At 27.8% G+C, this 25,686-nt stretch overlaps 5 protein-coding genes and 3 non-coding genes across 10 annotated transcripts; 6 read left to right on the top strand and 2 right to left on the bottom strand.

Annotated features, from left to right (window-relative positions):
- Positions 1 to 2,579: 2,579 nt before the first annotated feature.
- Positions 2,580 to 4,798, top strand: LOC100168828 (transport protein SEC22-like). Its single transcript, NM_001162330.2, has 5 exons — positions 2,580 to 2,787; positions 2,887 to 2,996; positions 3,069 to 3,229; positions 3,459 to 3,605; positions 4,544 to 4,798. The coding sequence occupies exons 1-5, from the start codon at positions 2,713 to 2,715 to the stop codon at positions 4,690 to 4,692; spliced, it is 642 nt and encodes a 213-aa protein (NP_001155802.1). The 5' UTR covers positions 2,580 to 2,712; the 3' UTR covers positions 4,693 to 4,798.
- On the bottom strand, positions 4,032 to 6,230 carry LOC100164085 (mediator of RNA polymerase II transcription subunit 22). Its single transcript, XM_029491181.1, has 4 exons — positions 6,067 to 6,230; positions 5,858 to 5,954; positions 4,804 to 5,129; positions 4,032 to 4,255 (listed from the first exon to the last, which is right to left on the bottom strand). Exons 2-3 carry the CDS (start codon positions 5,937 to 5,939, stop codon positions 4,807 to 4,809), a joined length of 405 nt encoding a protein of 134 aa, XP_029347041.1. The 5' UTR covers positions 5,940 to 5,954; positions 6,067 to 6,230; the 3' UTR covers positions 4,032 to 4,255; positions 4,804 to 4,806.
- A 233-nt stretch (positions 6,231 to 6,463) lies between these two features.
- On the top strand, positions 6,464 to 9,354 carry LOC100166754 (ribosomal protein L7Ae-like). Its single transcript, NM_001162249.2, has 7 exons — positions 6,464 to 6,609; positions 6,849 to 6,984; positions 8,352 to 8,501; positions 8,579 to 8,649; positions 8,726 to 8,875; positions 8,938 to 9,060; positions 9,130 to 9,354. The coding sequence occupies exons 1-7, from the start codon at positions 6,595 to 6,597 to the stop codon at positions 9,307 to 9,309; spliced, it is 825 nt and encodes a 274-aa protein (NP_001155721.1). The 5' UTR covers positions 6,464 to 6,594; the 3' UTR covers positions 9,310 to 9,354.
- Positions 7,570 to 7,648, top strand: LOC115034525. Its single transcript, XR_003839888.1, has one exon. It is a non-coding gene; the product is annotated as a small nucleolar RNA SNORD36 (small nucleolar RNA).
- Positions 7,967 to 8,041, top strand: LOC115034523. Its single transcript, XR_003839886.1, has one exon. It is a non-coding gene; the product is annotated as a small nucleolar RNA SNORD36 (small nucleolar RNA).
- LOC115034524 lies at positions 8,139 to 8,213 on the top strand. The gene has a single exon (XR_003839887.1). It is a non-coding gene; the product is annotated as a small nucleolar RNA SNORD36 (small nucleolar RNA).
- Positions 9,355 to 10,852: 1,498 nt separating the features above from the next.
- LOC100164737 (pre-mRNA-splicing factor 38B) lies at positions 10,853 to 15,317 on the top strand. Of its 3 annotated transcripts, XM_016800507.2 has the most exons (12): positions 10,889 to 11,052; positions 12,464 to 12,642; positions 12,748 to 12,891; positions 13,061 to 13,185; positions 13,268 to 13,419; positions 13,582 to 13,642; positions 13,740 to 13,859; positions 13,965 to 14,053; positions 14,116 to 14,262; positions 14,740 to 14,778; positions 14,842 to 14,898; positions 15,167 to 15,317. In XM_016800507.2, the coding sequence occupies exons 3-12, from the start codon at positions 12,810 to 12,812 to the stop codon at positions 15,183 to 15,185; spliced, it is 891 nt and encodes a 296-aa protein (XP_016655996.1). In that variant the 5' UTR covers positions 10,889 to 11,052; positions 12,464 to 12,642; positions 12,748 to 12,809; the 3' UTR covers positions 15,186 to 15,317. The 3 variants fall into 3 exon arrangements, with proteins under 3 accessions (XP_001945550.1, XP_008178148.1, XP_016655996.1); XM_001945515.4 differs by lacking the exon at positions 12,464 to 12,642 and having other exon boundaries at positions 10,853 to 11,052; positions 14,119 to 14,262; XM_008179926.2 differs by lacking the exon at positions 12,464 to 12,642 and having other exon boundaries at positions 10,853 to 11,052.
- LOC100162020 (gastric triacylglycerol lipase) lies at positions 14,890 to 25,680 on the bottom strand. Its single transcript, XM_003241152.4, has 8 exons — positions 25,359 to 25,680; positions 24,016 to 24,211; positions 21,591 to 21,705; positions 18,761 to 19,004; positions 18,500 to 18,661; positions 16,137 to 16,221; positions 15,928 to 16,070; positions 14,890 to 15,788 (listed from the first exon to the last, which is right to left on the bottom strand). The coding sequence occupies exons 1-8, from the start codon at positions 25,452 to 25,454 to the stop codon at positions 15,396 to 15,398; spliced, it is 1,434 nt and encodes a 477-aa protein (XP_003241200.1). The 5' UTR covers positions 25,455 to 25,680; the 3' UTR covers positions 14,890 to 15,395.
- Between the last annotated feature and the right edge of the window lie 6 nt (positions 25,681 to 25,686).

Below are 25,686 nucleotides of genomic sequence, written 5' to 3'. Positions count from 1 at the left end.
CTTAATATTATTGTTTTTTTTTTATTATTATTATTTACAAATACACCTTGACTACTACGGTTATTGGCGTTTCTGGAAATACATTACATATTTTATTGTTATTAGAAATATATTAACTTAATAAAACTGCCTATTTTTTTAGTGCCGTGAAATAAATGGCAGTTTACCAATATTGCACTTGAAATTATTTTTTATACATGTAGAGGACTCAGCCACGTAGGTAAATATTGACTAAAGTTAATGGAGGTTGCTTCATTTAAGTCAATAGGAAGGGGCAAAACTATAATTGACTATAAATTATAGTCTATAATATACGGATAACGGCATAACGCTCATATACGGATATAAATAAACCAAAAAAAAAAAAACAGATCTCTTCTCTCGCAATCTATAGTTACATTTTTATCTCGATACAAGTTCCATCTTACATAACTTTATACGAGTCTGATGCAAAAATAGATTAATTTTATAGCAAAAAAGACGTGGGGTAGCTAAATAATTATGGTACCTAATACAGTAATACCTCAGTGACGTAATTTTCTGTTTTCCTAGGGGGGTGAGGGATCGAACAAATTAAATTACAATATGAAACATAATGACTACTAAAAGGTAATTGAAAATTTTAAATAAGTTTACCTTCTTTTTTAAAATTTTTTTTTCGAAATCATCGACAAATTTAAGAGTAATCGCTTTGTTTTCAGAATTTCTACAGTATTACTGTCAGCTATACTATACATAATATAATTTATTTGAACTAAAAACTATAAATGTTATTATTATTATCGTGACAATAGTTTTCAAGTTATACACCTAACATAGCTACACTACAGTACACAATATTATATTTCCTAAAAATTATTGTTATGTTATGTCACCAATAACCAGTCCAATAACTGTACCTCATGGCTCCTGTTTTTACAATCAAACAGTGGCAAATGCACACCTCGCCACTCTCAAATGACGCTACTGATTATTATAGGTCTATTGGTACATGTGCGTCACTGCGTACGGAATATGTATATTGTATATAGTGTATTAGTATATTATATCTAGTATACTGACGTATTATTAAGAATATAATAGGTTCTGTAATATATATTCGTGTAAAACTACTAAAATCCATTTTAATAACTGAGAAACTACTTGTGTAAATACTGGTACACCAACATTTAAAAAAAAAAAGTATCTAGTTATAATAATATACAGGTACGGGGAAAAGTGGGGGGGCTTTTCATTTGAAAAACAGAAGTTTGTATCGCCACAAGGCATTCCTGGAATAGTAGGTATAGCCGTATAGGTACCCATATAAATATGGTTTTTAATTATAGATATTCAAAAATTCTAAAAATCAAATTTTTAACATATTTCATCATTATTAAAGGAAAAATTGAATTTGGCATGCTTGGTGAATCACCCTGTACATGGTAAATGGGCATTTTCCCCCTGACATTAGGTATATTCCTCCCCAATATATTTTAAATGCCACGAAATTTACCCATTTTTTTAAAAAGTTTATTATTGACTGATAATAATGAATTTAATTATACAATATTTTTTATTATTTAATATTAAATTATTTTTTTTTTAATAAAATATAAAATATTTAAACATTTTTTAATTCTCATAAATATAACAGATTATAAATGTTTAATAATATGTTTGATTCAATGAACTACTTGAAGCAATACAAATTTTTAAAAATAAGTATAAATAAAATATAATTAATAATTAATAAAAATTGCTAAAAATTCCGACATAAAAATGATAAGTACCTATTACATTTTGTAAAAAACATTTGATTACTTATTCTTTTGTTATTTCCAAACACATATTTTTTAACCTTCGTTCATATTTATTTATTTTTTGTTAAAAATGTATCAGTTTGGATATTTAACAATTGCTTTTGAATTTGATTAAAGTAGTTCAGTTAATCAAAAATATACATCTATAATTTATTATATTTATGAAAATATTAGATAATAGGCAAAAAAATAATTTCATATTTTAAATAATAAAATAATATTATGAAATAGTCAACTTTAAAAAAAAATGGGGGAAAATGTCGGCATCAAAAATATACCAAGGGAGTAATGTCCTACTACACTGAAAACAATTGGGTGGGAAATGTCTGCGATTCATTTTTAAACGGATGATGTACCTATAATATTTATGTTAACTTGCAGAAAAAAAATATAGAATATAAGTAACCTACATAGCTACATCATAATTTATTCATAGATCATCAATCTATAATGCTTCATCATTAATTGATCATAGATGTATTATTAATATAAATATAATGTAAATTTATTTAAATAGGACATTTTCCCCCGAGTGAGTAAGTTGAAGAGTAAAGACTTATAATACATAATTATAAGTTATACAATATTATTATATAGTATAAAGTATAATATTATAGTCTATGGTTACAACTTACAATATTACGTTGGTAAGAGATACAATATTTTTTATACCGTACCGAGTGAATTAGATAACACAGAGACGTGTCATTGTGTATTATGATTATCGCGAAATCGACGTTGATAACACCGATTGGATAACAAATAATTCCAACAATCCAACACGTACCTATATTTCATCATATTTTCATTCATTTTTAAAATTTTAAATACATTTATTATACCAATAGTGGTTTACATTTGTAATTTACATTGTGTTTATATTCTTTGAGTGATTTATTTGCATCTAAATATGGTTTTGTTAACTATGATAGCAAGAATTCCCGACGGATTACCATTAGCTGCATCTATGCAAGATGACGAACAGGTATTTTTCAGAAGCATTTAGAATGTATTATTATGAATTAGTTTCATTAATGATTTGTAGAAAAAACAATAATGTGACGATATTTTGTTTCTTATACAGGTTGGGAGAAAATTAATTGAGTATCAAAATCAAGCAAAACTTCTTTTTAAAAAATTAAACTTTCAGTCTCCAAAACAGTGCACAATTGAATCTGTACCGTATTACTTTCAGTTAGTATGATACAAATATTATTTATTTGTTTTGAAATCTCAATGCAATAATATGAAATATTTTTATTTAAGCTATTTAATTGAAAGAGATGTTTGTTACTTGGTATTGTGTGAAAAAAACTTTTCAAAACGCTCTGCATTCAGTTTTCTGGAAGACATAGCAGCCGAATTCAATAAGCTGTACGGACGACAAGTATCAACAGTTTCACGGCCTTACACACTAATTGAATTTGGTAATTCATTATGATTTTATGTATCCGAGTACAGTCAAATATTGGTAACTTATAAGTTTAATGCAGATTAAAGAAATATAAATTATTTAGAGTTGATTAATTGACTTTATTTATAATATTATCTTTATTGAAGTTTTAATATTATTTTAAATACCCATATTAATATAATATATTAATATTATTATAAACTGTTAATAAATATATTAGTTAAACATTTTAATTATTTTAGATAATTACATTCAAAAAGCAAAGAAAAATTATATAGATTCTAGAGTACGAAGAAATCTAAATTCATTAAATAATGAACTTCAAGATGTACAAAGAATAATGGTTCAAAATATTGATGATGTATTACAAAGAGGCACCGTTTTATCAGGTAATATATTTTAATGTTTTAGTTTAGTGCACTTTTTATTATTATTAGATGTATTATACTGTTAGAAAATAAATCCTAAAAATTAATTATAAAATGGATTTAATTAGTGAATATTAGCAAGTGTTGAAGTGTGAAAGTGATAAAAAAAGTTTGTTTTAAAAAGGAAATAGAATTAAAATATATATACAGTACCTATGTAAATTAATTGGAAAGTCAGAAGCTGTAGAAATAATACAACTACTGACTTACTGATTCCAATTAATTTACATACTGTATAAATCCAACTTAATTATTTTCAATAATAATATCATATTAAAATTATATTTTATAACTTAAATATTATGAGATTATATAATCAAAGTTCAATATATATAATTTAATAATAATAAGAAGAATTAAATTCCATCCATGAAATATTGAAGACAATTTTACAAGAATCAGCATTTAATAACTTTAAATTGTTGTGATATATCCTGAACTACATACAACTATTTTGAAATTTAATTTATATTTGTAATAACTCAATACTAGAGTACATAATTATTTGTTTTTGTTTGTATAAATCCAATATTCAGCATTTCTTAACTTGATTTGATTTATTTAAAATGTTTGGAATGTGGAAATCTATTCATTGATTTCATTATAGCAATCTATACAACAAAACAATGTTTATGAATTAGTTAATACAGTAAAATAAATAGTTATAGTAACTTCATTAAAATACAAAATATATCAAATTTAATTTATTTAAAATACAAATATACCAAACAATCTCATATTATATATAAAATACATTTTAATTACATGATAAATCTTTAATGAGAGATACAATTCTTGAATTTAAATATTATAGAAATAATTCATTAATACTATTAAATGTATGCTATATTACATGACTTTTATTAACTGAATTAAAATATCTGTATTATCTTTTTCAGAACTTGATACAAAAGCACAAAATTTATCTATATTATCGAAAAAATACAAAAAAGAAGCTACCAATCTCAACCTTAAATCAATGTACATAAAACTTACCGTTGCAGCAGTTTTTGTTATATTATTATTTTTATATTTTTATGTTCTATAAATATTAACGAATAAGTAATTTATTTAATACTAAACAATATTGGCTGGGGGGAAATTATTTTAAAAACTTTTTACCTATTAAAATAAATAAATAAAAACTTTTAGAACCTACTCTTTATTTATAATTTGATGTATAATATTCTTCTTCGAGTTCATATAGTTCTGTTGACATATCATCAACTAGACTTGTTAGTTTGCGATCGCATTCCACTTGTTTGGTGCGAAAAAGTTTTGAATTTTGAGCAATGGCTTCATTGACCGATGGAAAATCATTCAATATAAGATATTGCTTCATATCTGAAACCAGTTTCAAAAGCGATTCACCAGCACGAACGATGTTGGCTGCTCTAACTTCCATTTCAAATGCTATCAATTCGCTTCGAGTAGCTTTAGAAATTTGTGTTTGATCATCTTCAGTCTTGCATAGTTTTACAATACCTAAAAATATGAAATAAAATCTATAAATTAATTTTGTATTTGATTTTATAATTTCAAAAACAACAGTTACATTATAGATATAATTCTAAAATAAATAAAATACACAAAAAGTTATAAACAAAGAAAACTGTTGGATCTATTGCTACAGAAAGTATAGGTATGTACACTTAATTTAATATTTTTTAATACCATAGAAAGGTATGAATAATTTCTTTGTAAAAATTTCAAAATGTAATTGAGTATGTAAGTATTTTATGGTGGAAAGTTTCAAGTCTCTGCAATCAACAATTAATTAAATCAACAAACAATTACTAAAAAAAATATTTATAAACTTAAATAAAAAAATGTCAAAGATCTAACATTTAGCCAAAATATTTTGAAAATCATATCATGTTTAAAAAAAAAATTGTAGTTTGCACTTCTGCAGTTTTTCCCAGTTATTATGAAGGGTACGATGTACAATACAGTAGAAGTACTTGGTACACCTGCCCCCCTCCTAGTTACAATGCTTCAAAAAACCATCATTATTGAAGATAGCACATTTCCTACTCCAAAATATCATTCAACAAATATTTAAAAAGAAAATCATGATTGTTGGGTACACATTCACACACTTTGCTCAATATCTGAAATTGTGAAACATTATGTGAGTTACCAAATAATAATAAAATTAATTGGAGGTTTTATTATTAAATTAAAACGGATTTTGAATAATGAACATAACTTACCTTCAAAATTTTCCAGCATACATTTCACATCACTTTTTAACCGATTTGTATAAGACTTGGTGACAGACATTGAAGTAGACATATATAAATAAATAACCTACAACAGATAATATACAATTATAACTGAACAGTTAAACTTCCCAAAAACATTACTTAAACAATTTCAATTTATATAACAAAAATTAATAAAATCTAAATACAAATATTACCAATTGAATATTTAATACGGCATTCCAATAAATTACAATGCCTGGTATCTGAATAAGATAATACAAATTATTAAAGATTTAGTTTATTTGGTTTAGTACTTTGGTAAAAGTAATTATTAAATAATTAATAATATTTAATAAATAGTTAAGTATATTATAATAGAATTATAAAAATATTATATTGTTTGTAAATTTGTAATAACTAATAACAAATAACAATATTATGTTTATAATATTTTATACCATGTACAATAATATGTTGATAATATTATCTTAAGACACAAGTGTTATCAGATAATTTGTAGCGTTAAAGTCTTTTTCTCCATGATGAAAATTTGTTCCTTTTAGTTTTTTCTTTTGAGGGTTAAGGACACATAGCGCTGTTTTGCGGTATGTCAATATAACCTATAATATACTTATGTTCTTCTCGAACCGAAGTCTCTACGAGTTTCGTCCATTCAGTTTCTTTTGCGATTATTCGCATTTATATCCTCGTTTATCTGGTTGATCGTTTGGTTTTTTGTCATCATGGCTCCAAAGAAGGTAGTTGTACTATATTTTAAATATAATTCATGTTCAAGTAGTTTTAAATTAAATATTATTCCTCTTATTAGTTATTTCCTATGTGCATAAACTAAAACCCTGCGTCCAGAACACCTATCTGTTATTTAGATTACTAGAACAGCTTTGTTACTTTGAGATTAATATCATTATTTTGTTTTATTAAACATATATCCTAAATATAAATATTAGTCTGACATTAACATGAGTTTTCATTCCAGCCAAGCTCCAGTAAAAAGGTTGGAAAGAAAGCGAAGATCGCCCCAGCACCTCTCGTCAGTGAGAAACCAAAAAAAGTTCTTAAACAAAAGGTTGTTAACCCTTTGTTTGAAAAAAGACCAAGGAACTTTGGAATTGGTAAGTCGATTTTTATTTTTTATTACATTAGTTAGGCACATAATATCAAGCTATGTATAAAAAATAGGTATATTTGATTTAAAAAAGATTTAATCGCAATGATGCTTGAATTTCTTCACCTGAATTAAAATTTATTCTACTTGGTAGTTTTATTAAAAATAATGCTGTCAATGACATACTGAGCGAAATTGGTTTCAATATTTTATCTTTTGTTTTACTTAAATTATTGTTTGTTTAAGTAGTTATATCGAGATAAGTGTAGGTACTTTCTTATTTTGAGTGTATATTTTATAGTATTTAGAAAGAAGGAAAAATTATATTTTGTATTTTCAATTGTGCTTTAATAAGTTAATTTATCAAATACATTTACCTTGGCCATGATGCTTGAATTTCTTCAACGGAACTTTTCATACAATTAAAGTATGTTGAGAGTAATGTTGAAAATGACATTCTGAGCTTGAATCTTTTATTAAAAATAAACCTTGGCCATGATGCTTGAATTTCTTCAACGGAACTTTTCATACAATTAAAATATGTTGAGAGTAATGTTGAAAATGACATTCTGAGCTTGAATGTTTTATAATTGTTGAATGATGAGTTGTTTTATTAATTGATTTGCAATGATAATCAAATACACATTACGAGCTTTTTAACTCTGACAAAACTTAACTTATATTCAATTTGTTTTTTATAATATTTACTATTATCAATCCAAAACTTAGAGTTCATTTTCCAATGTCAACATAATTACTGCTAATCATATTGTATGAAGTTTCCTCTAGCTGAAGAAATTTTTCTTAACAATTATAATATTAAAACATTGATTTTATGATGTATTTATGTAAGTTTTCAAGTTTTCATGAAATGATAGGTATTATAATAGGCGATTGCGACAAAAAACACGCTAAGTGGCGCAGTTGGCATCATCTATTGTGAATGTATTATATTAATTTTAAATATTTGTATACATTTAGTTGAGAACTTGCTATGATGTTAAATATTTATGTTGAACAATTTTATGAAAATACATTTTGTGAGCTTTTTAACCCTGAGCAAAAGAATATATAGGCGATAAAGTACTATGACAACAGACCATTGTATTCTTACATGTGCATGTAAAGGAATTGTTTTTATTTATTTCTGTAACGCAAATATTGCCATGATGAGTTACATAATTATTGATAGAATCTATGAGAGTATAATTTATGAGCTTTTTAACACTGAGCAATTTATGTGAACATTGTTCTGTATATATACATATTATTTAAAAAAAATTCAATTCTATAATTCTAATTTTATTTTTATGTTTGGATCATGTTGATACCCAAGTTCAAATAATATAAATTAAGTTTCTTAATTCATTATAGGTCAGGATATTCAACCCAAAAGAGACTTGAGTCGCTTTGTAAAATGGCCAAATTACATTCGTATTCAACGTCAAAAATCTGTTCTTCAAAGAAGGCTCAAAATTCCTCCACCAATCAATCAATTCTCATATGCCGCAGACAAAGCTACTGGTAAGCACAGAGTCGACGCTTAAGATTGATATTTCAAACTTTTTGATGATATATAATATATGATATACATTTTTTAGTAACTCAGTTATTTAAACTGATGGAAAAATACAGACCTGAAACAGCTGCTATGAAAAAGAGGAGATTGCAGGTAATTTTTAAACTATTTAAGATGTAAAAATTATTTATTTTTGTTTAATAAAATTTTCTTTTATATATTTATATAGAAAAGAGCTGAAGATAAAATAGAAGCAAAGGAAGATACACCAACAAAGCGTCCAAATGTTATTCGTCAAGGAATCAATACAGTTGTAAACCTTGTCGAACAAAAAAAAGCGCAATTAGTTATCATTGCTCATGATGTGGATCCTTTGGAGGTTCTTATTTTAGTTTTTTAAAAAAATTGATAACTTGTTATTCATAATAACTTTTCTTATAGTTAGTAATATATCTACCAGCATTATGCCGCAAAATGGGAGTCCCTTACTGCATCATTAAGGGCAAATGGAGATTGGGAAACCTTGTTCGTCGTAAGAACTGTACTGCTCTGGCTATTACCCAAGTAAATATAATAACCATTGTGTAGTGTGTACCTCCAACAGTTTAAATGTTAATTTTTTTTTTTTAATAGGTTGATACAGGTGACCGGGCTACTCTAGCCAAACTGGTGGAATCTATTAAGAACAACTTTAACGAACGATTTGATGAATTCAAACGTCATTGGGGTGGTGGTGTTTTGGGTGCTAAATCTGCTTGTCGTCTCGCCAAAATCGAAAAAGCGAAAGAAAAGGAACTGGCGCAAAAACAATAAGATTTATGTAAATGACATTCACCTAATAAAACATGAAAAAATTGATATTTTGTATTTACTATTTTGTTTTTAATATTTGTTAACCCATAATAATAAACACTAATATTAATCTAAATTTAAATTACAACAGAACTAACCCTTATTATTTTAACTGCCCATGTACTTCCAGCAGTAGCCTTCTGTACCATAATATGGTTTTTTTTCATAGCAGTAATAGAGTTAATTTAGGTACTACACTAAATTAATTAACCAAAATTTCTAAGGTAAGTTACTAGTTACTACCATTAATAGAACTATAAACTAATGGACAGCTTCCTACACCACCCTGTCATTGGTTAATCTGGAAGACGTTACTCAGAGGGAGAACATAACATATGAGCATAAGAGATAAAAACATGTTAGTAACGCTGTAGTAATAGACTAAAACTTCTTTTCTCTCTAGGTCTATGGTTACGCTGCTTAGATATATTACAGTGACAATTAATATTTAATGTCTTCTTTATCCAGAGGTGAGAAGTACTCATTACTAATATAATTGAATATAATATTTTATTTTATTATAATTGATTGAAAATTTAATCATGCAGGACATGTTGACTTAATTTATTTTATGAGTCAGATGCATGGAAAATATTTTTACAATAGAACAAAACCACCTGTATCACGTTTAAATTAAAATATAAATATGATAAAGTAAGGCGTGATCATGAATTATTTGGGGAGTAGATCTCCCCCCCTCCCAAAACCTCAATATATTTTTTTGTAACTGCTCTTATTTAAGTATCTAATAAATATAAAGAAATCTACAGATAGGTATTTTTACATGGTAATAAATGTTTATCCCCCACCAGGATAAATTCATAATCACGCCACTGTCATGAATCAAAATCTATACAATTCAAGTATATCTTAGTTCCAAAATCATAGATTTTTCATAGATTATAAAAATCTTTATTATCTATGAGATATTTAACCCATGGGTACAAGCATGACTAAATATATTTTATTTTGTCATGGGTACATGTTGGTAGAAAGCCTGTATTTCTTATATGGGGGTCGAGGATATGGATTGCTGCCTTATCGGTAATACCTATAATAGACATAAATATAAACTTAATGGACAAAATATGATTAATATTGTGGATTAAAGAACTGATTCCAAATTCAATATTATAATTATTATATTCTGAATCAAAATCAGAGTATTATTCTATATTGCATTCAATTGAATTTATTCATTGAAAATACGATTTAACCAATAATATATTAGCACAGGTTTTTATAGAAAAATTTATATTAGGTATTTACATTTTACTATTGTCTATTTTGAATTTTGATCGAATAACAACTACAATTTTCCATTAGGTAGTGACATGAAAAAATGAATGTCGTCATTAATCATTGTGCATTATTTTTCACACCTACAATCATCTACAATGTAGTAATATTTCCATGGTAATTTCTATTAGCTAACGGTTATTATATGGCTACACTGTAAAATTAATTGGCGCATGCGCAATCCATGAAAAATAGTTATATTTTTTTTTACAAACCTAATGGGCAATGGCTATTGGCTTTTGTTATTGTTAAATATTGTAATATTTTTATGTCTTAATCTTATTTTTTCCATAACAAAAAGTACTTTTTAATAGTATTTATTTTATACTGCTTATAATTAACTGCTTCAAGCAAAAAATAAACTATTTACCGATAAAAACATGGAAGTGAGTTACGAAAATGAAGGTAAGACGTACATCAACCTTATAATGTTATGTTGTTGGGTATTGTAAAAATGTTCTTACTTTATCACTAAAGAATACTGTAAAACATGTCTACTTGTGCATAACATGAAAATGAGAAATGTATTCCAAACAATCACCCATGAAATGGTCGAAAATATACAGTTAATATTCAACTTTATAAATACCAAATACTCATAATATATATTTTACTATTTTAGTAATCTTCAAAAGTTTGTATTGTTGTAATGATTATAAGACATAGAGTATCTATTAGTATTACTATATTGTGTATATTAGTAGTATATAGTTACTTATCGTATGTTCTATAATTCTATTATGTTTACAGCCAATGTTTTTCTCACTATTCTATTTTTTTTTACATTTCTCAATAGCTATCTAAAAATGTATTTAATTATAAAAAATATTCACTAATTTTAAAAATCAAATTTAGACTGTTTTATCCCAATTTGCTATCACTTTGAAGAATAACACTAAAAAAAGTGTAGTAGGAACACAAGCAGTGGCGGGCTAAACTTCAATTTTTAATGACGCATTTTCATAATTAAGTATTTACCACCACCACCATTCTATTTTCACTTGTAACAAAGTTATGATGCAAATAAAATGTGATCAAAAGAGCCAAGAGGTCCTTTTAACATGTAATTCTGCACCACAGTCAAGGGGTGTCACCAACCCCTTCGAAAAGTTTACGCAATTGCGTCAAAATTGAGCGCTTCAGCGCGCCACTGTACACAAGTACACAACTATGTAGTGTATTTGGATCAACACTTGGGTCAATAATCTGACATAGGTGACTTAGATTTAAAAATTTCGTGTCAAAAATTATATGTTTGACTGTGGTCATGGTACCTCATCAAATCAATGAATTCTATTAAAACAATGCATCTGATAGTACATCAATACTTTTTCAGTTGATAGAACTAAAAACATGAGTAATAAACTTTATATTCTTTGAATGAGGTTAAGATGTATATGGTCCTTAAAGGTAAAAACCAAATAAAAATATGGTAGGTATGTGCATTATGATTTATGAGTTGTTCCAAAATTGCAGATTTTATTTTTTGTCTCACAATTGTAACCAAACATTTCACATGAAATACAAAGGATGGATTAGGTACTTTCATAAAAATAAATTGCAAAAAAAAATATAAAAATAGACATGTTAACATAAAGAATTGGATATAAATTGTTTTAAATTCAGGACTTGAAGAGTAAAACAGTCTAATTTATATTAATAATGGGTGGATATTCACTGAAAAAAATTGGTTAACGTTTTTGATTTGAGCTATTGAGACATTTTTTAAAAATTAATAGTAGCACAGAACATACAATAGGTTAATCTACTTATGTTGTAATTTATAAATGGTTTAATAATTTTATTATTTAAATAGTACTGATGTGTTAATAGTTGGAGTCTAGGACATAAAGAGCTGATATTAGACAGGATAAGTAAAACTAATTATTTGGTTTTTCATTGCATTAATAAAAAAAAAAACAAAGCACATTACTATAAAATCAACAATTTCTTCATCTCGTTCAAAATCATGAATTGGCCAACTTATTTTATTAAGTATTTGTAACTTTTGTGTTAAAAATAAATAATTATATTGTATCAAATGATGCTACTGCTTATGTTTCATTAAAGAAATTACATTTTGTAAACATTTTTGTTTAGGATATGACAATGATTACCAGTCTAAATCTAAAGGAAGTATTTTGACTAGAAAGAACAACACTATGCCAGTATGGGGCAATGAACGTACAATGAATTTAAATACCCTAATTTTAACTAATATTCAATCATCTCATTATTTTAAAGGTAATCATGAAAGATGTAATTGGTAAATAATCAAATTGATGCATGCTCTATTTTTTTTTTTTTTTTTTTTTTTAATTTTATTTATAATTTTTCCAAAACTCAATGTACAGTATTAAGATATCTATTGGATACTTTTATACACTGAATATTAAATGTTTTATTATTTTAGTAAATTTATATGAATTGAAAACGTACCATGAAGTTATTGATGAAATTTATTATAAAGTACAACATCTTGAGCCATGGGAAAAGGGTAGTCGTAAGACCTCTGGACAGACTGGAATGTGTGGCGGTGTAAGGTTTTAATTTAACTAATTACTATTAATGTTCATCTAATTAGATTTTATTCTAAATTATTATTTATAATATTAATTAGGTCAGAGGAGTTGGTGCCGGTGGGATAGTATCTACAGCGTTCTGTCTTCTGTATAAACTGTTCACATTGAAATTGACTCGCAAGCAGGTAACTGGGCTAATTACCCATTGCGATTCACCTTATATACGTGCTTTGGGTTTTATGTACATCAGGTAAGATTTTGATCAATTTATCCCAGAGTGTATAGTGGAGGATAATTGTTTCAAGAATAATAACAATTCTGAAAGTATTCCTATCTCCTGTTATGTGTGACACATAATTAATTTCTTGTTATGTGGTTTTACATTAAATAGCTTTTAAATATTTTGTTTTAGGTATACTCAGCCCCCTGGTGATTTATGGGATTGGTATGAATCTTTCTTAGACGACGAAGAGGTAAACTTTCTTTAGTTTTAATTTTTTTAAAGTAAATAAGTTAGGTTAATTTATATACATGTTTTCATTCAAATTATACTACTTGATATTACATTAGGAAATGGACGTAAGAGCTGGAGGTGGTCAAACAATGACAATTGGCAATATTTTAAAGAGCTTTTTGTTCAAATTAGAATGGTATTCAACACTGTTCCCTAGAATCCCTGTTCCCATTCAGGTAGGTATGTCGGCTAAACACATTCATATTTATTACTTTTAAATCTTAACTGAATAATAATAAATATCATGTAAAATATTAATAAATTATCATTTACGTTTTTAGCAACAAATGGAAAAAAAAATGAGTGAAAAGTATCCTCCAGTAGTTGAAGAAACACCTAGAAGAATTAATATACCTGAAAGGAATTTCAGGTAATACAATAACATTTTTCATTTCTATTTAACTTAAATTAATTATGTAAATAATATTTTAGTAGGGATCGAGACGACCATAGAAATAGAGGAGACTTATCTGACACTGCAAGGCCTCGAGAAAGAAATGAACGTAGAGAAAGATCGCATAGGGATTATCGCGATAGAGATTATGAACGCAAGTCTAGTAATGCAAACTCTCGAGAAAGGTTAGAATAATTTCATTAAATAAATATTTCTATACTAACTTATAAATAATTATTATTACTAAGCACAATATGTTCTAATCACGTATAACCTTAATGGCTAATAAATGTATAATTTCATAATTTTACAATAAAAGAAGCTTGTTTTTTATTTAAATAAATTTAGAAAAATGTTTTTCAAGTTGAATGTGTTATATATGTGTTTGTAAGTTAGTATCTTATACATTTTATATCTCTGTAAACATAATGTAATACTAAAATGATATTAATCACATAAAATATATATATAATAGTTGGAAATGAAGGGTTCAATGGACAAAAATAATTTATTGAGGGTAATTTAGATTATACTATTACACTAAAAATAAATAAATAGTAAATAATTGAATTTATTAAACTAAATAAATATGTCTTCAATCTTAATGATATATTTTAATTAGGTATATTTAAATACTATTGTTTGTTTTGTCTTAATTTTAGATCACCTTATGTAAGTCGAAGAGATGAATATAAGAAAAGGTAATGAATAATATAACTTGAAGTTACCTTATAATAAATTCTAATTAATAATTATTATTTTAGTTCTTCTAGAAGTCCAAAATACGGCAGCAGTAAAAGAAGAGATCGAGATGATTACAAGTAATTTAAAACATTTTTTTTATTTTATTTGTTTGTCCTAATAAAATGTGATACATAAATTGGTGTGAGAGAGGGACTATTTTATTTATCTTATACATTACAAAACTCATACTTATAAACTGCAAAAAATGTCCTTTAAACTAGTTTTTGATAAAAATAAAAAATAAAAATAAGGTAATTATGTAAAAAAAAAATCAATAAATGAAAGTAGTATTCTTATCAACAAAATTATTTCCTCAAATATTAAAATGTAATTTATATGTTCTAGGTCAAGATCAAAATACTGATGAGGGATTCAAAGTGTAAAATGGATAAATTTTTTAAATTTTTTCACTCCATTAACAAATTAAGAAAATGACATTCTTAGTTTTAAGTTGTACATACATACATTAATAAATTACTCAATTTCTGTGTTTTAATTCATTTAAAAATGAAAGTAATTAATTTTCAATAATAAAAAAAAATTACATGTAATTTGTTTTTAAATATTAAAATTATTATTCAAAATATGTTTGATTCCAAGCCATTACATATGTGTTCCTTAATCTAACATTTTTTTCCTTATCTTCTTTCATGATACTTGTTAATGGATATACTTCTTTCTTTTTTATAATTGATGTAATTTTATGCCAAAAACCATTGTTTGTTGTCCTTGCATTTCTATCGTCGTTGCATTTATTATAATCACTTAAGGCATTAAATGCAGTTGCATTATCAAACTCTGGTATCCAACCAACAAATTCAGCTTTAAATATTGTATTCATTACACTTTGGTATACCATATCAGTAACATTTTTACTATACAGGAAATCAACATGGTTGAATTTGTCAAATTTGATGAGATGTAACCCTAATCTGTTTGGTAAATGGGAATACAACTCCACCACATCCTAGATATAAGACAAATTAAATATATAATTATATTGGTTAAAAATGTGCATTGATTTATTACTTAATTTAAACATTATGCGTTTTTTAATCTGTCTAATTATCAACCAATTTTGAAAAATACAATTATTTTTTACTTACAGTAGGATCTGCTAGGATATCGTTTTTAGCATAATAAAAGGCGATGGGAACAATTATGTTGCTCAAATTGTATTTTGGTGGATGTGAACAATTATAAACATCAAGGTTTTTTTCTATTCCAAAATCAAATTGTTGGAAGTTTTCTTAAAAAGTCATATTTTAAAATTAAATTTTAAATAATTTAACTCTAGAGTAACTATTATATTTACTTGTAGTGATTTCTTGTGCGAAATGAATTAAAGTTTTCACTGAAGTGCCAGCTGGATTGTGACCTAATATTATGGGAAGTAAGGTCTAAAGAAAAAAAAAAATTATTTATAATTTTATATAGGCATAGACATAAACTAGAAAGTTTATGCATCTAGTGACTGAAGGTAGGACTTGTAGTAAAAATATATCATTATCATCATATATGCATATGTAGCGGGTCTATCTCATTTACTGAATATGTAGCCCCTGTAAACTGTAAATGTTACTAACGCACAACATATCACAATATGCGTTGGCTTAAATATTTTAGTGAATTAATATACTAGCAAAAGTTAAAAGTGAGAACATTATCTGGGTTCTCTTATCAATTGTTTGACCTCTTCAATACTTTATTTTTTTAGTTTGTACTGACCTAACAAAAATATAAATCACAAGCAAATAGATAATGGTCGAAGTTCGATCGTAAATCAATTTACTCAAATTTAAATACATATAATATAACAATACAAGTAAGTACTACACAACATTGGGATTACTGAAACTGGACTCAAATTTGGTATGTTGTCCATTTGTAAGACGGAGACAACACGTGCAGGTCAATCCTCTTAAAGGTAAGACAAAATAAAACTAACAAAATAATTTTTACAAAAATCAAAATCTTAAAGTGATTTAGAGAAAATCTGCATCTACAATGCCGATAAACTGAACACTTCATAAAACTTAAAATTGGGGAGCAGCAAGATTTTCAAGGGAGAAATTTGAGTTCAAGAAGAGTTACATGTGCAATATACAAGCGAATAAGCGATACGTATCGGACTCAGACTTCGATACGAGCCGGTACGTAACTATTCCAAACCGATACGTATCAAATTTTTCTTGAAAATCTTCCAGGTATCACTTATACACTGTCGGCATTATATCTAGCACTATCAATTATCAATATTGGGCATTTTAGAGTAAACTGGCTGAGTCCTGGTTAAAATACTTAGGTAATGCACATAGGCGCAAATAGACCATTTTTTTGGAGGCACTAAAGCTCCCCCTCCGGCCCTCCTATAATATTTTATAAAAATTATATATGCTCAGTACTAAGTTTGTACTGACTTTTGAATTGGCGGGGATTTAGCAGAAGCCCTCTCCGGCTCTCCCGCATAATTTTGCACCAATGTTAATGCACCAGGCACCTACTGCCAAGGCTTAGCACCCAAATAATTTATTCGTGTTTCGGGTGTTCAAACACTGGAATAAAAAGTTTAAACAAACATTCGGATTTCAAAACCGCTATTATTTGGGTTTATATTGGTTAAGGGGCCCCGCTTCGGTCATTATTTAAGGGGCAACATTTAGGCAATTTCTAATCTTGTCATAGCCTCCCGGGATCTACTTGTTAGTTGTAAATGATTATTAGTGTTAGTGAAATTAAATGCGGGTATCGACGGAAACCTCTCTTGTACGCGCATGCACATGTCAATAGCTCGATAACTTTATAAATTTCACAACACGAAATTTACTTGATGTTTTGACATAATTAAAGTTAGTTAACGTTATCTGATTTTGATTCTGAAAAAATATTTGAATTCAGCAGAAAAATGTCTGTAGATCGTACGAAACATTTTCCGTTTTCAATAATAATTTTAATTATGATTCGAAAAACTTCATATTTTCAAGTTTTCAATTAAGGTTCACAATAATATAAAATTTAGTTTTTACAAAGTGCTTAGTATAGACAATTTTCTAGCGAGCTCAATTTTTTATCAGAATCAAAATCAAACAACGTTAACTAATTTTAATTTTGTCAATACTTTAGGTCTTTTCAGCTAAAATTGTCGGCAGTAGCGAGACCTCTTAAGACGGCTGTTGAGTAGTCTGGAAAAAACATAGATTTTGATGACTCTCCCTCCCCCCAAAAAAAAAAAAAAATGATTTATGCAATGACTTATTATTATGTTATGTATAAAAGTAGTTATAATTAAATATATATTTTTAACACGAATTCGCAACATTTGTTTTAGGCCAACCTGGGTTTATTAATGTACAGTAGATACATTAGATACATACATAAGATTCTATTGGATTTTATTTTCAAGAAAATTTTTATTGAATTTACCTGTGATTGACTCTAAGATTTTCCTTGTTAATTTATTATTTTTATTAAAAAACTAACTACAGAATATAACTCACCACAAGAAATACATACAAAATGATATATCACATGGAGAATTTGTAAAAAACAAAATTATTCGAGTTTTGATTAATACGAGTGTTTGATTTTTAAGAGTGTTTAGGGGTATTAGGGGTTCGGGTTAATTCAGGTGCAAGGCCCTGCGTACTGCTGTTAAGTGTTAATGTTTAATCAATTTACCATATCGAATTGAACAGTATCCTCCCCAAACATTTTATAAACAATATACTTTTTACACAACATGGAATTGACAGCGTTATCTCCACATAAATATTTATTTACTAATTTGCTAGCAGCGTTTTGCGGTAAAAACGCTCCTTTTGAAACCCAATTCGAAGCTTTCTGAAATCAAAAAATTACATAAATAATATGCATTAAGTATCTAAGAGTAAGCGGATAATTAAATAAATAAATTATTATTTTAAAACCGTTTACACGCACTTGTATTTCGTTTGCGTACGGAACTAAAGTATTTAAAAAAGAAGTCATGTGATGAACGTAAGCCACCGGAGCTAAACTTATTTGCGCTCGAATTTTATAATTATATTCTGGGCGCATAGAGCACATAACGAAAAACATACAAGATCCCATCGAATGGCCTATGTAGTATAATTGACTTTGGTTCGTACGTTCTAAGATGTAGTCTATGGTGGCCGGCAAATCGTAGATACCCATTTCGTGGAAACTACAACAAAAATAGATAGTCAGGTATATAATATATTATAAGAAGTATATTGCGTGTACTTCGCACCTATATCGGCAATATCTATACCTACAACCACAGTGTTGAGGAACAACGTAGGTTCAAGTAGCCCAACGAAATAACTTTTTAAGAAATTTGATGGTAAATAATTTATATTTTATATTGTTAGTAATTACTAATTTAAGTTACTTTTTTTTAATACAATTACTAAATTACTCATTTTTTTATAATACCTACATTTTAAGAACCAATTGATCATAATTCATAATATAATTATGATACCTATATAGAGTATAGGTGTATAGTAGGTACCTGTGTAAATATATAACAGATTTACAACTGACTTAGTAATAATTGTTCAACAAAAAGTTTTGTTTTAAATAATTTATAAGTTATAACTAGTAATTAGGAAAATGCGTTGTTATATTTTAAAGTAAAGAATATAAAAAAATAAAGAATAAAATGTGTTAAACAATTATAATTGTTTTTAAATAAACATTTTATACAATTTCATATTTTTAACTGTCATTATTTAGTAACCTAAAAAGAATTTAATTTAAATTTTGATAGGTAATGGTGTTTGTAATTTAATATCCATAAAAGTAACTTGCCTACAATAACTATACCCAAACACCAAACTCGGATTGAGAGGGCAAGGACTCGGGCCTACCAAGGTAGATGAGCTGATAGATAACATCAAACACTAAGTACAATATAATATATAATAATATGATGATTCACCAAGCACACTGACCAACCTTTTATTCTTTAATAATGCATTATTATTAATCCTGGTTATAGGAAATTTTAAAATTACTGAAAATTAAAATACCATATTTTCAAATACTATGGTATTTTCACCGTTTAATGAATGTCCCATGAGCCATGATGGAACAAACTTCTTTTGTTCAAGTATAAGAACCATTCTTTTCATCCACAAATCATTATGATTGTCATGTTCGCATACATGATTTCTCAACAATTTTAATTTATCTATCTGACTATCTTACATCGAAATTCGAACTAATATTTATGTAAGTACTAAGGATAATAATTCTTAATAAAATATAAAAATATATGTAATATATTTTATTCTAGTTGGACTTAATATAGGTATATGGACAATTTTAACAAATTAAAAAATGTTGTAAGTACCTAAAATAATATTAATTAATACCTACCTATAATAGTTTTCAAATCATCACGGCCTCAATATTTTCTAAACCTATATACTATAATTTATCATGGACCGAAGATTATCCTTACTATTCCTTAGTACCTACATACAATTGAATAGGTATACCTATTAATGGCTATTATATAGATAAATAGAGAGCGGCACCTAATTAAACTACAATTGGTTCGAATTTTGATGTACAGTAAGTATTTAGAAAAGGGGTTGACGTTCGAAAAAAAATATGGACCATATACGTATAATAAGAGTATATTATATTATTTAAAAGTCCAAAAATCAGAATTTGGATAATCTATGTACATAAAAATAAAATAACAATATTTTATTTATATATTATATAAAAGAACTTGTCCTGACTGACTGACTGAACCACCAAAGCCACGAGAATAACATTTGGGCATTAGTTTCGTTTTACGATGTAAAAACCCACTAAGAAAGGATTTTCTAAAATTTGCATTTTAAATAGTTCCTCAAACAAGGTTATTTTGAGATTCATGGTGGAAATTGAAACTTTTTTATGTTTATAAATGATTGCTGTTTGTTACTCAGGCATATGAGGTAAAAGAATGACGTATCAAATAGTAGCGTTTACATCATGGCTTCGATAGAAACTTTATCTTATTAAAACCAAATGTATGTTTGTATGTTTGTAGCTTATACACTCAACAACTACTCGATTGATTGAAAATCTCAGAGATTGTTTTCAGGGATATCAGAAAAGTTCAGATGGTAAGTTTTAACAACCACGTTAAAAAACATACCAATTGCTGAATCAAATCTGCAACTTGCGGTTGCCCATCTATAAGTCGAATTATTTCACAAAGCTAGGTAGGTACACCGACGCCAATTTGTCCGTGAACTGAGCTACACTAAAACTGCGAGGTTCAATCGAGATACACCTATATAGCACATAGGTATACCTACTATATATTATTTGCCACCAAAAAAATATCACACGAGGCGTGAAGCCGAGTTATTCAGCCATCGTTCATTATGAAGGGGGGGCTTTAGGGGCTAAGCCCTCCCAAAAATGTCCATAGCCCCACCCAAACATTTCCTAAATTTGGTCTTAAGCTTATTCAATATTATCAAAATAAGGCTTTAGCCCCACCCCCCAAATCCCATACGCTATTTACGCCTATGGTGAGCATGCTTGGTGAATTACCACTGTATAATCTGGCCCACGAAAGAAAAAACGGTCGTCCCTCGGCGAAAACGTGCACGAGTTGGCGGTTACCATCTACAAAATTTAATTAACTTAACCAAGAAACAATGCGTCTCATGTGCTAATCGATTTTCTTGATTTCTTCTCTCGTGGGCCGGAGTAATGAGTATAGGTATAATAATAATATAAATTATAATGTATTATTTGCCTAAAATTCCAAAATTCTTCACTATCTGGACTGAGACTCTTGTGAGAACGAGAATAGGTGTTGCCTCTAGAATTTCCTAACCATACATCGAATCCATTATCCGCTAGTTGGTAAGCTAAAAAAAATAACATAATTTTTATTTGTATCAAATATAAAAATAGAAGTACCTATACCTATAATATGACTATACAAAACCATAATTTTATTACTTCATTCATTTTCTCGGTTAATCTTAACGATAAAATACATTTTGAATTTCATATTCCAATAATATTGTTCTATGTATACAAAAATCGAATTTTGAACCCATAGTCAATGAACAATTTGATTCTAAAATGCCTATAACTAACTATACATACTATATTTAAAATTCAATTTTATTAGTATTCACGGAAAAATATTCTGCTTTGTTGGAATATGAAATTAAAAAAAAGTGAGAACGGCTCTGTTGTACATTAATTGTCCAGTTGTCGATTTGTCGTGTGGTTCACTACTTCACTGTAATGGATATGTTAAATTAGAAGTCAATGATACAAAATAAAAAAAAAACGATTCCGAGCAAAGACTGTCAGCATATCAGTGGCGTTCTCAGGAATTTTCAATTTGGGAGGGGGGGGGGGGGGTGTAGAGTTGTGGATAATTTCTGGAAAAATATATAAGGGTGCACAAAAAACAGGCACGTAAAAAACAGCCAATGGGGTGGGGAGGGGGTATTTTGTATATTAAAATTTTTAAGATTAAGAAAAAATTTTAAAATAAGTTATGGTTTTTAAATTTTAAACACGTAAAAATATAAAAATATATTTTTAAAAAATCATACTTGTATAGGTACATTAGGTAGGTACCTAGTTAAGAATATATACCAAGAAAATGCATGAGCACGTCTATACCTATAGACTATAGTGATAAAATAATCACCTTTGACCTTGCATAATATAATTTTCCTAAGTTTAAAACAATACTGAATTTTGAAACTGTTTGTACATAATTAACCAGATTTTATCCAACAATAAATCAATATAATATAATTTATAGGCCAGGATCAAGGCATATTGCATAAGCAGTGTACATAACCGTAATTAATCAAGGATTTATAGGCACCGCTAGCACTATTCACGATTCATATAAGTATAATTTTATTGAATAATATTTTTTTTCACTGAAAATGTTACAAATGTTTACGTTATTAAGTATGGGAGTTTCCGATACAATCTAATCAACAAGTAATAACTAGTATCATAAACTCTGTACCCACCTACCTACCTATGTAGTTTAATTGAAATTGTTATTACTTACTTCAGTCAGACCACAGTCAACAATATAGTTGAAATAAAAGAAATCCCATGTTAAAATGTATATTTTATTGTTTTAATTTTTGTTCATAGGTAAAAGTGTACAAGTTAAAAATATTTATATGCTCCAATTCTTCATAACTATTATTTAAATGCAGATTTTTTGCTTCTATAGGTAGTGGAAAATCGTGATTTATAAGTTACGTTTGACTTTCAACAGGCATTTTTTAAATATTTTTAAAAATTTCACCGATTCTAAGATTCGTTGGTAGAACCTGTTAAGATTTTACTAACGTTAGGTACATTAAAAACATTGTATCTTTCACTGGTACAGTGGTTCTTCTACCCTAGCGATTCTAGAATATATTTCTTTAGTCTGGACACTATAATATGATTACACACGCTCTGTCAATAATCATATATAATACCTTTAATAGCTATCCAAAATTGATTCCTTCGCTTTTTATCCTACAAATGTGGTAGGTATCAGATATTCACGTCAACCTCATTCACTATGTATCATCCGTTGTTATACACACTAAATATGAGCTGTCTTTCTGTCGGGAGAAATATAGATAGCTGATTTACAATTTTTGTACAAGTTTATCAATGGATACATAAGTAGACTCATTAGAATTACTGAATTTTTTTAATTACTAGGTACGTCCCTCAATGCCAAACTTGGTGTTCAAATCCTTTTTATATACAAATACTCAAACTAATTATGCTCTGAATACGCCTGTAAATAGAACTATGAAATTACTAAATTAGCTAATGACACCCCCAAATTGATTTATTTAATTTTAACTATCGATTCTTTTTTTTTTAACTATAAACCTATTATAAGATTTAATACATGAATTATTTATCATTTAATTATTTATACTGCTTAAATGCATTTTGCTATCGTAAACTTATATTTAAAACTTGGGCATTATATCCCGTTAGAATAAATAAATCAATAAACACAAATTAAACGTTAAAAATATTTTTTTACAAAATACTAGTAAAGATGGTGACCAGATTTTTCATAATCTACCCGCACAGTAGGCCTTAATGCGGGCCTGATAATATTACTGTATAATATAATATTACAGGTATAAACGTGGTCGAATATTTGAATCAAGACTTACCCAGCGCCTTTGAAGGCCCGTTGATTATCCAGTCAGCAGAGCTAGCCACGACTCCATGTTGTAAGAACACAGGGAATTTTCTATACTGTTTACTGTTTTTTCCGTGTGGTATCCTATGGACTTCCAATAGATATCCATCTTTAGTATCCACGATGTGAGTTTCAGACGGATAGCCGTGGCGTTTAATTATTTTTGGCTACGAATTTAAGTAAACAATATCATAGCGTTTATTATACACACATCACAAGTACGTGAAGTAACAAAAAGTACTCGGAATTGTTTTCCAAATACAATTACAAATTTAAACTTTATCTCCTTCGAAGTATCGTTCTTTGGCATAAACATTACACTTACTACGACCAATTCGTAACTGAAGTTGGAAACATCTTTGATAACCCTGTCTCGTAGAATGGCGTGTACCCACATTGAGGGGAAGCTCCACTATAATAAGTTTTCAATTTAGAATTTCATGGAGGGCTCTGCCCCACACCTCCCTTTTACCGATTTATGTTAAAAAAATAAATTTAAAAAATAAACCATGTATATTTATTATTTATTTTTAATATTTTTAAATTGCTATTATATTAAAAATATTTAGCTTAAGCGATAAAATAATTTATGAAATCTAACTCAAAGTAGTAATATGCAAATTGTCGTGACTTTTATGAATTTCATCAAAATTATATTTTTAAACGCTTATAAAAAAATATTGACTGTTTTTTTGATATTTTTTAAATTTTATAATATGAACAAATCATATAAGCAACTTTGTGTTCAATTTTCCAACTTTTTGACAAATTGAAAATATCGACTTATAAAGTAGAAAAGACTACATAAAAGAAAAGTGAACACGCCGAATATCTATCACGCCGAGACCCACTATCGTGAAGGAGACTTTTTGTCATATTGAGCTGAAAAGTGCTGAACCGCCATTAAAGGTGTGACACGACGAGCATTGTGTATGTGGTACAAAAACTACCCTTCAAAGTTACTCTCCGGACCGTTCCAGAAATATGGTTGTCAAAGACGTTTCCAGCAGTTACAAAATATTGGTTGTAGTATGCAGGTGCGCAACCAGAAGGGGGTCTGGTTATAACTTGTTAGAACATATAGAAAAAAATCTGTCTTATATAGCGCATTATAGGCGTATGGCCCAACGGATGGTCTAGACTTGGGACTCTCTCCCCCTAGTTGCGCCATGAGTAGTAGGTATACCTAAGCGAGGACGATTTTACTAAGAAGGTATTAAAGATAATTATTATTAATTATTATAAAAGGATATTAAAAACAAAAGGACGTAGATGTGGGTATCTAAAACGTCTCGATTGTGTTGTCATGCTTACCACACTCAACGAAGCGTCTGGAATATACGCGTTGGAAGCGAAGATCGTTGCAATAAATACGTTTAAAAAAATAATGAAATCAGAAAAGGAAATCATCGTTTGCGTCGTCGTTATTATGACACTACACAACTATAGGTAATATAATATGTATTAGGTAACTGATTCGTATAATAAACTTGTACGAATACGACTACCGTCTACCGACCAGAACACACTGACGATGATCGGTCGACGATTCATCATCGTGTATAAATAATAATAAATAATGTGCGTACGTACAGGCGGTTGTTTTTCTGATAATCTAATGACCTTATACCGAGTAGTAATA

The sequence above is a fragment of the Acyrthosiphon pisum genome, chromosome A3 (assembly GCF_005508785.2).
Source record: "Acyrthosiphon pisum isolate AL4f chromosome A3, pea_aphid_22Mar2018_4r6ur, whole genome shotgun sequence".
NCBI classification, from domain to species: Eukaryota; Metazoa; Arthropoda; class Insecta; order Hemiptera; family Aphididae; genus Acyrthosiphon; species Acyrthosiphon pisum.
Note: the sequence above shows the minus strand (reverse complement) of the source record. Positions and strands in the feature narration are given on the sequence as shown.

Coding starts and splice junctions, on each gene's coding strand:
- LOC100162020 (XM_003241152.4), bottom strand. CDS start 25,454: ATGATTTCCTTTTCTGATTTCATTATTTTTTTAAACGTATTTATTGCA. Junction 24,212..25,358: donor CAGACGCTTCGTTGAGTGTG/GTAAGCATGACA, acceptor TTAAATTCGTAG/CCAAAAATAATTAAACGCCA. Junction 21,706..24,015: donor CGGGCCTTCAAAGGCGCTGG/GTAAGTCTTGAT, acceptor TATTTTTTTTAG/CTTACCAACTAGCGGATAAT.
- LOC100164085 (XM_029491181.1), bottom strand. CDS start 5,939: ATGTCTACTTCAATGTCTGTCACCAAGTCTTATACAAATCGGTTAAAA. Junction 5,130..5,857: donor TATGCTGGAAAATTTTGAAG/GTAAGTTATGTT, acceptor TCATATTTTTAG/GTATTGTAAAACTATGCAAG.
- LOC100166754 (NM_001162249.2), top strand. Junction 8,502..8,578: donor TGCCGCAGACAAAGCTACTG/GTAAGCACAGAG, acceptor TACATTTTTTAG/TAACTCAGTTATTTAAACTG. Junction 8,650..8,725: donor TGAAAAAGAGGAGATTGCAG/GTAATTTTTAAA, acceptor ATATTTATATAG/AAAAGAGCTGAAGATAAAAT.
- LOC100168828 (NM_001162330.2), top strand. CDS start 2,713: ATGGTTTTGTTAACTATGATAGCAAGAATTCCCGACGGATTACCATTA. Junction 2,997..3,068: donor TCTGTACCGTATTACTTTCA/GTTAGTATGATA, acceptor TTTTTATTTAAG/CTATTTAATTGAAAGAGATG. Junction 3,606..4,543: donor AAGAGGCACCGTTTTATCAG/GTAATATATTTT, acceptor TATCTTTTTCAG/AACTTGATACAAAAGCACAA.
- LOC100164737 (XM_008179926.2), top strand. CDS start 11,028: ATGGAAGTGAGTTACGAAAATGAAG. Junction 13,420..13,581: donor TTGGGTTTTATGTACATCAG/GTAAGATTTTGA, acceptor ATTTTGTTTTAG/GTATACTCAGCCCCCTGGTG. Junction 13,643..13,739: donor CTTTCTTAGACGACGAAGAG/GTAAACTTTCTT, acceptor ATATTACATTAG/GAAATGGACGTAAGAGCTGG.